General features: G+C 38.9%; 1 protein-coding gene and 1 pseudogene across 1 annotated transcript in view; one reads left to right on the forward strand and one right to left on the reverse strand.

Annotated features, from left to right (window-relative positions):
* SYNE2 (spectrin repeat containing nuclear envelope protein 2) overlaps window positions 1-13606 on the reverse strand; it is a 336140-nt gene that overhangs the window by 271939 nt on the left and 50595 nt on the right. Inside the window, exon 2 of the mRNA XM_077767198.1 lies at window positions 9867-9999. Within this exon, the coding sequence (XP_077623324.1) occupies window positions 9867-9945 (79 nt within the window). The 5' untranslated portion in view covers window positions 9946-9999. The remainder of the gene's footprint in view (window positions 1-9866; window positions 10000-13606) is intronic.
* On the forward strand, window positions 11011-11360 carry LOC144234060 (ubiquitin-like protein 5 pseudogene; annotated as a pseudogene).

A 13606-nucleotide genomic window follows, 5' to 3' on the forward strand; every position in this document is an offset into this window, starting at 1 on the left:
AAAGACCTTCACTGACCACCTCTGACTTCACACAGTTTCACTTACTCACCATCATAAAGTAAACAGGATTTCTCTTAGAAACACAACACTAAGACACTATTAAACCCAGAAACATCATACACATACCTCACTGCCTCATGTCTAAAGAGATCCATATTTCCATCCTTTCTGACTGGTTTTCCTGAATACTTCACCAAGAAGTCATCACATAAACCCATTTGTAATCCTCTCTATAGCACCTGCCATGTGCTGATAGTTTTCATTATTTATTCTTTGTCTCTCTAACTGAAATACAACTTGCACTGTGGGCCTATGAAGCTTGTTGGAGTTGTTCACCTCAGTATTCTCTTAACCCAAAATAGTGCTTGAAATGGAGTAGGGTGTCAGGAAACACATTGCATGAACGTGTCAGTGAACACATTTATCGGTACCGTGAACACATTTAAAACCATATCCGTGATAAGTGTGAATTCACCTATACTTTTGAAACATTTTGTTTTGAAGACATCAAACCACGCTAGAAATTCTGCCAAGTAAACATTCAGGCTGAGGCGGACAGAGACATGCGACAGAATTCATTCCCACTATATAATAATCCTATGTAACTGAAGACAGGGCCAGCAATACCAATGTTTTGGAACGATCTTAACTATTACTCCGATGTGATAAAGACTGTGTTCTGATTGAAGCCACGTGCCCTTCATCTTATAATATTTAGCTGTTGATGCAATTGGTACATCTCGTGCAATAAAGACGGGAAAGACCAAGCCATGACCAGTGAGTGCTGCCCTGCCCTGGACGGCAGGGAGCAAGCGTGTGTGGCCATTCTTCTGCCATCTTCTCTCTATGCTCACTCAGCATGCATCACCGCACAGACTGTCATCGACCAGGAGAGAGTATTTACCCAGAACCTCATGTCTCTCCTCTAAAAATATACACATTTGGAACACTGAATATTTCATTTCTCTGATAAATCATTCACATCCTTTTATCTACTATTTTTAAATGATTCTAAAAATACCTGGTAGTAGTAATCTTCAATTCTCGTCCAATTTGAGAACAACAAACACAGTTACCTTTTACTAAAATTTCCGTAAATGTTTTAGAAAAACACAACCATCACAGAAATTGTAATCACCAACGCTGAAATCAGATGAGGGAAGTAATCTCTTGAAGAGGCACATTTAGAATAACCTCTAATTTTTAGAGGGTAAAATCACACACTAAACCTACCAAATGGTTATAATCTCTTACATTGACTTCTTACTTCCCTGTTTTTAAGGGGAGATTATTTTGAGTTTTATTTTTCCTGATATACTACTTCAAGCTCTGAATAATTACACTCCCTCCCAACACATAGGCATACACAAAAGCTCAGAAAATCTTGTATCTCCCACGGGGCTAATTAAAAAGGATTCTGATTTCTATAAGGAATGAATGAGATCTTTGTTAACCTACTTTAACAGGACTCTAAATGACCCTGGATTTATCTTGCCCTAGTTTTCAAAATGTAACTGACCCAGAATAAAGTAAGCTTATCCCTAAGCTCCTGGCAAAAATAAAACCAAAGTTACCAGAAGCCAGAACTGTATATATACAACCCAAGGAAAAGAATTTTTCTGTCTTAAAAAGACTAGATAGTGCAAATACCACTGCTTGCAGAGCTGGGTTTTTTTTTTTTCATTTAATTGGAATATTTTAAGATTATAAAGCTTTACAATACCAAGCAAATAATCTTCCAATAAAACAGAGCAAAAGATACCATCAGCTTCTATGAGATCAGGAAATTCCTAGAAACTTTTGTGTTGGGACAGTATAGTTAATAGCATTGATATGGAAGGAAGAACCATAATTTAGTTATTTTCTCTGGGTGTAACAATCACCTAATGGCAAAAAAAAAAAGACCCCAGAGATGATTTGCTTTTATTCCTAATAACTGAGCAGTCTGAATTGGTTACAGAAGCAGAGTTACTGCCTGATAATGCATGTTCTTTTCTTACTCTTCATTTTCCATTTCCATCAAAATTCCACACTGGGCACTTGGCTATTAAAGGGTAGAAATTCCACCCAGAAGCTTTTTATTAATCCCGTTCCTCCTTCTCAGGCTTTACGCAGTTTCATTCACTCAGCATCATAAAGTAAACAGAATTTCTCTTAGAAACACAATACTAAAACACTACTGAGCCCGCAAACACCATATGCACGCCTCACTCTAGAGAGAGCCATGTTTCCATCCTCTCTGGCTGATTTTCCTGAACACTGAACAACTCTTTGAATTCAGGGTACTTTATGTATTTTTTATATTGGAAATGACCGCTCATTCATTCATTCATGACCAACTTGAACAGTGGTTTACTGAGTGCCTAAAATATGTCGGAAACATCATTTGGCAATAAAGATGCAGGAGTAGCCTACGCACAGCACCTAGTACACAGGTGGAGGAACTTAGAAGGCTTATTAAAGCAGCCAATGTCCAAGGACGAGAGGGAACTCAAGGATTAAAAAAAAAAAAAATCACAAGAGGGGTGGTTGGGTAGTTCAGTGGATTGAGTGTCCAATTCTTGGGTTCAGCTTAGGTCATGATGTCATGAGGTGTGGGGTCAAGCCCCAAGTTGGGCTCTGCACTGACAGCACAGAGCCTGCTCCGGATTCAATCTCTCTCTGGCCTTCCCCTGCTCATGTGGTGTGTCTCTCCCTCCCTCCCTCCCTCCCTCCCTCTCTCTCTCTCTCTATCTCTCTGTCTCTGTCTCTCTCTGTCACTGTCTCTCTCTGTCAATAATAAATAAACAGGGATGCCTGGGTGGCTCAGTCAGTTAAGCATACAACTTCGGCTCAGGTCACAAACTCACAGTTCACGGGTTCGAGCCCCGTGTCAGGTTCTGTGCTGACAGCTCAGAGCCTGGGCCTGCTTCAAATTCTGTTTCTGTCTCTCTCTGCCCCTCCCATGCTCATGCTCTCTGTCTCTCTCAAAATTAATTAATTAAAAACAATAACAAGAGGTTCAGCAAGAAGGCAACTAACTCCAGGAAAGGTCTGACCAAAACATTTGATTTTTACAGTGAAATGGAGTAGATAACTCACCTTACAAATAATATTATATAGAATACACTCTCATTCTTCACCTCCCTACATGTGAAATGGAAAAAAATACTCTAGACAGCATATTCAGTCATATTTTGTTGAATTTTGTGTTGGATACCAAAATCAGGAGCAAGCCCCTATATAGTTAAGGTCTTCAACTCATTTCCTAAGAATGATGAAATCTGCATCCCAGGTCACTCTCTCTCACGTGACAGCAGCAAGCAGAAGCACAGTGCACCACATGCTTCCTGAAGGTGCTCGATCTGCTCACATCTTTGTCCCCTTAACAACAAGCCCACTGCACGAGGTCGGCACTCAGTGTTTACTGAACAGATGAACAAAATGAAACATTACATCACATTATTATGCTTGCCATCTAGCCCACTGAACATGAATAATGTCTGAAAAGATCACATAAAATGAAAGCCTCCCTCAGATGGATACTCGGTAAATAATGAATAAACTTCAATGGAATAATAAGCTAACTACAGGGACCCAAGTTTCACTATCAAGCCCTACACCGAGGAATGTCTATCTGGAAGGCATACAGGGTTTTTCAAAAAACATCTTTTAAAATACATCATCTGGAAGATAGTGCTAAATAAAACATCGGAGCATTGTTTGAAATGACACAGTAGCTGTGCTGAGCATGGTTCTATACAGGTTCCCGCAGATGGTTAACCATTCACCAGCATTTTGGCAGGACTGTGTGAAAGTTAACTCCCCGTGTGGGAGCAAAGGTAGTAGGAGACACACTCCTTCCGAGCTGTTTGTCTAACTAATGCTAACATTCTGTATTCAAATGCCATTTTCCTAAAGCATTGGCCTACCTTGTTTCCAAAAGCAAAGTAATTTGCTCTTGTTACATAAATTGATCATGCCCTCTTCTGGTCCACAAATTATTATATTTACATGGTATAAAGAAATAACTGAAATCTGAAATATATAAAGAAAATATCCAAAAGGGTTGAAGATGATCATAGCTGCTGCTTAAAATATCACAAGGTGAGTCATCCTAAGCTGGCAATCCACTCCTGATTAATTTGACTTTCAAATGGGCCCTCTACCTGAGTTGTGCTTTCAATCTTTCCATGGCATGAAGTTCTCAAGAGTTTCTTTGTAAACGTTATATTATATCTACAACAATTTACTGTAAGCACATCGACATATGGGCTTATTATCTGATGGTATCAAAGACTTAATGAAAACACACTAAATAAAAAGAGAGTTAATACGGGGACATTATAGCTGCTGCCACTACTCCCCCAATCAGCTCAGCTTCAAGACCTTGGAGACCCTCTATTATTATCCATATTCAGTAGTTTCACAACCCTGCCGAGTGTGTTACTTTGACGGTGTTCATACCTGTCCCATACTTTCACATTCACTGTTTAACTCTAATCCAGGCAAACATTACCCAACACCCAGATATTTGCAAGCCTTTCTAACTGGTTTCTCCAACTCTACTTTTTGAGCCCTTTCAAGTCTTCCTACACCCCAAGCCAGACTGATCTCCTAAAGTACACTTTGACTTCCAACCATGTACTCTCACTCTCAAAATCCAATAGCTACCCACTGCCTAAAAGGTAAAAGCCCCAAACCTCTTGGGTTTGAATCCAGCCCCCTTGGGGATCTTCATCTCAGAAATACTACTGAAGAAATTCTTACTTTGGTCTCAAATTAAATTGAACAGCAAAGAAAGTCTCTTCCAACTTGAAAATTCAGTGATACTCATCCAGCTTTACCCCTTAGTGCTTCCATAATCATATCTATCCAACACTCCATAGAATTATTTCCCAAACACACCTTTCCCACCTGAAGAGCTTGGCACAGGTGTTATTTCCTACAAAACATGTATTTAGTATTTTCTTAGGATAAAAGGAAAGGAAGTACCTGTTATTTTGCCAGATAAGAAAACCAGTGGAAAGATTTCAAGAAATTCTGTAACAGATACCTTGGTAAAGCAAATAATCTTTATAGAAAGCTGTTTATTATTTTCATGGCCTGAACTTTCATATATCTTTTTACTTAAAATGTGGGCCCTCCACAGTAGTACAAAATGCACTAACCTAAAATAAATTTCATTCTACATTAATCTGCTCAAATTCTCATTCATGAGTGCCGTTTCTTTCCCTTCCCAACAATCCATTGCAGCACTATGCCCCTCATTTAGACTAAGAGGACATAAATATTTCCCTGCAAAAGAGGCCTTCATAAGGACATTTACTCAAAGATCACACAAACGATGAACAAAAAGAAAGATGAAGTTGTTTGTTCTGCTCTATGAAGCTCAGCAAAGCCCTGCCTAATTTCCCAGGCCTGATTCCTTGTAGGCTCTGCACATGTGGGAAATCTGTTTTCATAGCATATCTACAATCAGTTACTACATTTCAACACAGACATCTTAATTTTTCTTGAGTCTCTTATTCTAAGTCAGGGTGTGATACAATTGTCTCATCTGAGATACATTTGGCTAAAACAAAGTAGGCATTAGAAGTTAAATAGAAGTTAAACACCCATGAGCACTGGGTGTTATATGGAAACCAACTTGACAATAAACTATTTATAAAAAAACAAAAAACAAAAAAAAATTAAAAATTAAAAAAAGAAGTTAAATAGGTCTCTGTCTCTAAAAAAGGTTCTGAACCTAGAAGAAAAGAACTTCCTTAGGAGCAGTGACCCTGAGCTTCTCATATTACATAAAATCTCTTTTCTCATATTACTCCGAGGATCATTACGCACACGTGAATTTTGTGAAATAGAAGTCTGATAACATAATGTACAAAGCCAAATACTTTTAAGACTATTGTTAACAGCCTGCTATTAAGTCATAGTTAACTAAGATAATACCATCAATTTTTTGTCTAAATAGCTAACAATCCCGCTATGAAACCAAAGTTATCTTTAGAAATATATAAAGGTTCCTTCTTCCCTCCTTCCCTCCCCTCTTTTCTTTCTTCACCCTTCCTTCCTTCCTTTTTTCCTTTCCTTCCTTCCTTCCCCTCTTTCTTTTTTTTCTTTCTGCTTTTCTTCCTTCCTTCCTACCTTCCTTCCGTCTTCCTTCCTTCAACTCAGAAGAACTATAAAACCTACTAATAATGATATAGAACTCAACCTTGAGAAATCTATTTGTTTCACAGTTAAGCCTTCATTCTATAGTCGTGCGAACCTCTTGGTTGATATCCCTGAGTGTACCTGGCTAATGTGAGCAGCCCTTGCCCAGTATAAATCTGATTACATTACAGTATTGGCTTTCCATGTCTCCCCCTATAGAGCAATGCATCCAGCACCAGCTTCCCCTAAATGGATCATAAAGAAAAGTCATTCACACTGGCAGTGCATGCATATTACATTCCCATTGCCAAACAGCCCATATTTACCTCTTATTGTAATGCAGACTTCAGTAGCCTAGTATAATTCAAAACATGCTATGAGAAACCACTCATTTCTTAGTAATGTGCTAATTATGTTGAGCTACTTGTGAACCTGAAATCGTTAACGTTACTTGAAGATGTCCATCCATATTCTGCATGTATACGTTGGCTATGGATTAAGTAGAATAAGGTTAAGATTTAAGTCGATTTTCCAAAGAGAGTGTTGGGGAAATTCCTTGTTTCAAATGTGTCTACATGTGTTGACATGGTGCAGTGGAAAGAAAGCGATGCTCCAGGGCCAAAACCCAGCTCTGCTGCTCGCTAGCTGTGTGACCCTGGGAAAGTAATTCCATCTTCCTGGGCCACAGCCATCTTCTCTGTGCCTTGATGATAAAAGTATCTACCTCACAATGTGGTTGGGAGGACTGAATGGATCATGTGCACGAGAATGCTGTGTAGGCTATAGCCTGTGACATAGAAGTCTTGGAGCGCATCGCAGTGGGGAAGAAAACATTACGAAATGTAGTAATAATAATACCGTAAGTGCTAAAGTAAGTACCGTGGGAGAACAGAGGAGAAGTGTGCCTCTCGGCCAAAGAGAGAGCAGGGCTCAGGAGGCGGCTGAGTCCGGCTGACTTTGGGAAGGATGAGGGATCAATGAAGGATAGGTGAGCTGGACTTCTTCCAGCAGGAAGACGACACAGGAGTTGCAGGGGGACAGCCTGAACCAAAGCACACAGACAGGGGGAGTATGGGCCCTCAGGCAGCCGTATAGATGGAGCACAAGGATGAAATGGGAGATGAGGGCAGAGAGAAAGGAGCACCAGACCAGAAGAGCCTGTGAGCCACACCAAGAAATCTAGACTATCCCACATGTGACGGGAAGCCACTGAATAGAAAAATGTCAAAACAAAAACAAAAACAAAAAACAGCAAAAACCGGACTCTGATTTACAATTTTTTTCTATATGCTAACCAGTTTCTACTCTAGCTGTGTGCTCATAGACAAGAAGCCTTTGGGGACAAAGATTCTGACTGTAAATATATAAAAAGAAGTTGTAGGGCTAATTGGTTAAGCATCCAACTCTTAATCTGGGCTCAGGGCATGATCAAGTGATCATGTGGTCAAGGCTCACAGTTCGTGAGTTCAAGTCCCATGTTGGGCTCTGCACTGACAGCGCGGAGCCTGCTTGGGATTCTGTCTCTCCCTTTCTCTGCCATTCTCTCTCTCAAAATAGATTAATAAACTTTAAAAATAAAACAAAATACGAGGCACCTGGGTGGCTCAGTTGGTTAAGCGTCCCACTTCGGCTCAGGTCATGATCTCACTGTTCGTGTGTTTGAGCCCCACATTGGGCTCTGTGCTGACAGCTCAGAGCCTGGAGCCTGCTTCAGATTCTGTGTCTCCCTCTCTCTCTGACCCTCCCCTGCTCATGCTGTCTTTCTCTCTCTCTCTCAGAAATAAATAAAACATTAAAAAAATTTTAATAAATAAATAAATAAAAAGAAGTTACAATGCCTTTATTAAACTACTCTGCATCAGGTACTGAGCTAGGCCCTTTGTGTACATTATGCATTACTATTCATCTTCAAAACACGGATGCAATATAGGCATCACCATACAAATCTTAAGTATGAGGAAACTAAGACTGAAAAAAGATACAGTCCTTTGTCCAAGTTCAAAGAACTAGTAAGTACCAGAGCCAGCAATAGAAATTAGATTTATGTTACTATTTATTGATGCACTATCTTCCTGATATGTTTCAGGTTATATGAGCTACTACTCACAGGCAACCAAAACTTCAGAGAAAAACAAGAATATCAGGGCTTTGTTTTTTCAGTTAAATAAATTATTTAAATTACATTAAATTTAATTTAATTTAACTTAATTTAAAATTCCAGTGTAGTTAACATACATTATAACTAAATGTAGTGACATTTAGTTTCAGGTGTACAATATAGTGGATCAATAGTTGTGGACAAAAAAAAAAAAAATAGTTCTAGACATCACCCAGTGCTCATCACAAGTACACTCTTTAACTCCCATCACCTATTTTACCCATGCCTCCACTTATTCCAGCTACTTATGGATATTATATGACACTATAAAAAATATACTTGCTGAAAAATTTTACAATTCTTACCTCAAGTACTACTTCAACATTTTATGTTTCTTAATCCCCACAAACATTATATTTGTTTTTAAAAGCCTGATACATATAGATATGGTCTAGAACAATAGGTATTTGACCCCCAAATCAAGAGGTTAATTGTTCAAATCATGTTTTTTTTAATTAAAAGAGAATATCAGAAAGAAAGTCATTTTGGGAGTCACGAATGACTCAAATAGAAGTAATGTACAGCACGGCAGCTATAGTTAATAATACTGTATAATATATTTGAAAATCAGTAAGAGAGGGGCACCTGGGTGGCTCCGCGGGTTGAGCATCTGACTTCTGCTCAGGTCATGATCTCACAGTCTGTGAGTTCAAGCCCCGTGTCAGGCTCTCTCCTGATGGCTTGGAGCCTGGAGCCTGTTTCATACTGTGTGTCCCCCTCTCTCTCTGCCCTTCCCCCATTCACTCTCTCTCTCTCTCTCAAAAATGAATAAACATTAAAAAAAAGTTTTAATAAAGTACAAAATAAAATAAAAATAAATGACTCAAAATCTATGGCTTCTAAGTAACATTCTAAGAATTNAAAAATGAATAAACATTAAAAAAAAAGTTTTAATAAAGTACAAAATAAAAATAAATGACTCAAAATCTATGGCTTCTAAGTAACATTCTAAGAATTTTGCATAATACTCTACATAATCTTAAAGATTACTTTCAAATAACATAGTCTTATAAATATTTTCAGAGGCTTACCATAGCTTTATTTCTTCTACACTAGCTAACTCTACTCAGCTCCAAGATTTGTTTTATCAACAAGGGTGAAACGTCTAATGAATTTTCAAAGTACAAAACAAATATTGCCAAACTCCACAAGAAGCACTAAAAAAATACACAGTACTGAGTCTGCATAAAATGCACACATGATTCATACGATTGAAAGGTTAGTCACTTATAATACTACTACTATTCTTTCTATTTGGACAAAATAAGGATGTACATTTAAAAGAGGCTACGCAAAAAGATGCAAAATGAGTACAAACAATTCCAAGCAAACCACGGTTAACTATTTTCACTACAAATGAAATACATACACTCAGAGTGAGAAACCATGATACCCAATTCCATCCAGGTACTTACTTTCTTAGAGAGCTGAGGTAGCAGTAAAGACATTTACACATACTGAAAGGTTCTACACTTGGAAAAATACTGAAGAGAGAAAGAAAGTGGTATTGGAACCAGACGAGGGTAAGGTTTCCACAGTTGCTGTGGGTGTTACCCCACCCAACCTTAATTACCTTGCAGTGTAATATGGCGACCATCAATGCCCAAGGAAGCCTGTTCATCCTCAGTGGGTAGCACAGGACCAGACGCCATCCTTTCACTCAACTCAAGAGATTATATCATGTGCATCTCGGTTAACGAAGTGAACTAAAAGGAAAAGGGATAAATGCTCATTAGTGACTCTGCCACTCCGCACCTCTAATACACATGCACTGCCAGAAAGCAACAGCAAAGGAAAACTGCCCTTCCAAAAGAAGCAGTTTTCTAGTGAGTGCTTCCTTAGTTCATGAGGAACAAAATGACTACGCCTTCTTGTTTTGAATCATAATCAAGATTTTGCCCTATGACCTATTCGAGTTGCTGGCAGGACTCCCAAAGAGCTAGCAGAGTGGCTTCTATACCAGTGGTGAAAGCTACCCAATTAGATTCCAGAACTTGTTTAGGGGATGTAAAGCTGACACAAACTGACATCTTAGGTGTTTGTGTGTACTTTGTTGTTAACTTGAGCCCACAAGAATTTCCCTTATAACTTTTTCTTTACTTAGTTCCTTTTCTGCTGCATAAATGTTGCCATTTTCTGGAAACAATAACAACTGAGCTTGCAAAGTGAAACCAAAAAACAGAAGAAGAAGAAGAAAAGAAATGAAAACTATATGAAGAAGAATGTTTTGATGAGGCTATCTATTACATTGAATTATTTTCCCAAGCACTAACTTTTCCACACATTTCTTTCTCTATCCCCACTCTGACCCTTAAAGAATCCTTCCAGTAAGAGGAATTCTAACTGTGCAACTTTTTACTGCTTCAGGTATGTATATGCCACTATGAGTATCTTGGGCCCTGAAAAACTTGACTTTTCCCATACAGATGATGACTTAGCAAAATAAACCTAACCAAATACATAAAAATATAAAATGTATTAGGGAATGGATAGAAGAATGGGTAAATACAAAGACACCTGGTCAAGCAAGTATAGCAAAACATTAGTGGTAGAATCTATGCGTTCAGCATATTAAGGATGCTCACTGTAAAGTCCTTTACCTTTCCTATACATTAGGAATTCTTTATAATAATATATTGGGAAGGAGACAACTGAAAATAAATATACCTGAGGCCAACGGTTAGATACAATCAATCATATCCAACAGATCACTTTATATGAAGAATAAAAATCATTCGATTTTGAAAAATCAGTCAGTTAATGCAAGAGCCAGTGTTCAAAACTCAGCTCTAGAGCAAGTAGCTCGTGGCGTCGGCAGGTTCCAGGAGTTTGCAGCTGCAGACAGGACGGCCGGGGTTGTCTGTAACGACTGGCTGGGGAAGAAGGTCCCCGCTAAGTGCTACACTGACGACACCATCGAGGACCTTAAGAAGCTAATCACAGCCCAGAATGGCACTCATTGGAACAAGACCATCCTGAAGAAGTGGTACACAGCTTTTAAGGACCACATGTCTCTGGGGAATATGAAATCCACAGAAGGATAAACCTGGAGCTTTACTACCAATAGAGCATAATTCCTTCCCCCTATTCTGCTCTGCCCCGCCCTCCCCTCTCTCCCTTCCTCACTCCCACACTGGTATGGATGCTTGTTTTTAAAAACTCATATTAAAGGAGCCTGGGTGGCTCAGTCGCTCAGATGTCCAACTTCGGCTCAGGTCATAATCTCAGGGTTTGTGAATTCGACCCCCACAACAGGCTTTGTGCTGACAGCTCAGAGCCTGGAGCCTGCTTGGAATTCTGTGTCTCCCTCTCTCTCTGCCCCTCCCCCACTCACACTGTCTCTCTCTTTGTCTCTCAAAAATAAGTAAACATTAAAAAATATTTAAAAGCTCATATTAATGGCTCAGTCGGTTAAGGGTCTGACTCTTGATTTCAGCTCAGGTCACGGTCTCACGGTTGGTGGGATGGAGTCAGGTGTTGGGCTCGGCATTGACAATGCAGAGCCTGCTTGGGGTTTTCTCTTTGCTCCTTCTGCACTTATGCTCTCTCTCTCTCTCAAAAGAAAGAAATAAATGTTAAAAAAAAAACCCATTTTAATACAATCTTAGAAACTGCAAAAAAGAAAAAAACCCAAGAACTTTCAATTCCATCTTCCCCACTCCTGTCCATCATCCAAAACTCCTTTGTTATCTCTCCNCATTAAAAAATATTTAAAAGCTCATATTAATGGCTCAGTCGGTTAAGGGTCTGACTCTTGATTTCAGCTCAGGTCACGGTCTCACGGTTGGTGGGATGGAGTCAGGTGTTGGGCTCGGCATTGACAATGCAGAGCCTGCTTGGGGTTTTCTCTTTGCTCCTTCTGCACTTATGCTCTCTCTCTCTCTCAAAAGAAAGAAATAAATGTTAAAAAAAAAACCCATTTTAATACAATCTTAGAAACTGCAAAAAAGAAAAAAACCCAAGAACTTTCAATTCCATCTTCCCCACTCCTGTCCATCATCCAAAACTCTTTCATTATCTCTCCCACGGATCACTGTTATTAAAGATTTTACCTACCAAATAAACTATGCTCGGGAATTAATAATTGATTTGTTTTGTCCTCAGAATTAAGATGAATCAGAGACCACCTGAGTTAACACTGTTCCAAGTACTTAGTTAATATGCTCCTAACCAAAATGAAAAGCTGTTTGTCAGCTCAAGTGAGCCCGTGCAGCCTGACTGACGAAGGTACCAACGTTCTCAGCTTTGATGTAACGAGACCTCCCATATCCAAGGGCTCCTGAACCCAAGCACTTCTTCATGATGATGGGAGAAAAACTGAATTCCAGAATGAACTTCCTAAGGGCATCCACTATTCCGTGCCAGGACTATTTTTAATAATAATAGTAGCAAACACTTATATAGCACTTACTATATATAGACACTGTTCTAAGCACTTTGCACATACAACCTCATTTAATCTATCACAACTGTAAGGGTTGGGTACTCTAATTATCCCCGTATCTGAAGAAAACAAAACAAAGTCACGTACAGTTGTCTATGGACACATAGCTAATAAATGATGGAACGAAGATTTGAATCCAAGCAGTTTTGGTTTCAGTCTATGCTCTTCACCAATGATTTGGCTGTCTCACAGAGCTGGCTAAAACTGCCATGTTTTGTTAATTCTTTTGTGCATTTATTCAACAACAACTGTTTATATGTCCTAGCTCCTGCTCTCAAGGAATTCAGTCTTCTGGGGATGACAAATGAGCACAATATTGAGCGAGATCCTCTAAGAAATGTATGTAGTAGGTACTGTACAAGCCAAGGAGGAGACACATCCCACACTCAAAGCTAATGACAGATGTGACTGTCAGGAGCGCACTTATTACAAAACAGCATTTCACTCCAAATGGTCGCATTAGCATGATTTGAAGAATACCTGGAGTTTAATAAGAATGTATCTGAGAATCACTCATTGTCATTCACTATCTATCAAATATAAGGCATTAAAAGAAGAAGAAAGAATTTAAAATAAAAACAGAATAGAGAAAAAATTGATAACCAGAGAATCAAAGTTCCCGTGCTGGACTGGTATGTGAGACTCACTATCCTGCATATGAAAGTTAAAGGGGAAAAATACTGTATTAATAAAAAAAAAAAAAGTCTGGACCTTAAACTAGCTACAATTGACCCTTGAACAACACAGGTTTGACCTGTGCAGGTCCACGTTTACACAAAGATTGTTTACAAGGCAGTACTGAAAATACATTTTCTCTTCTTTATATTTTTCTTAACATTTACTTTTCTCTAGTTTACTTTATTGTAAGA

Source organism: Crocuta crocuta, unplaced genomic scaffold, assembly GCF_008692635.1.
Source record: "Crocuta crocuta isolate KB4526 unplaced genomic scaffold, BGI_CrCroc_1.0 scaffold55, whole genome shotgun sequence".
NCBI lineage: Eukaryota > Metazoa > Chordata > Mammalia > Carnivora > Hyaenidae > Crocuta > Crocuta crocuta.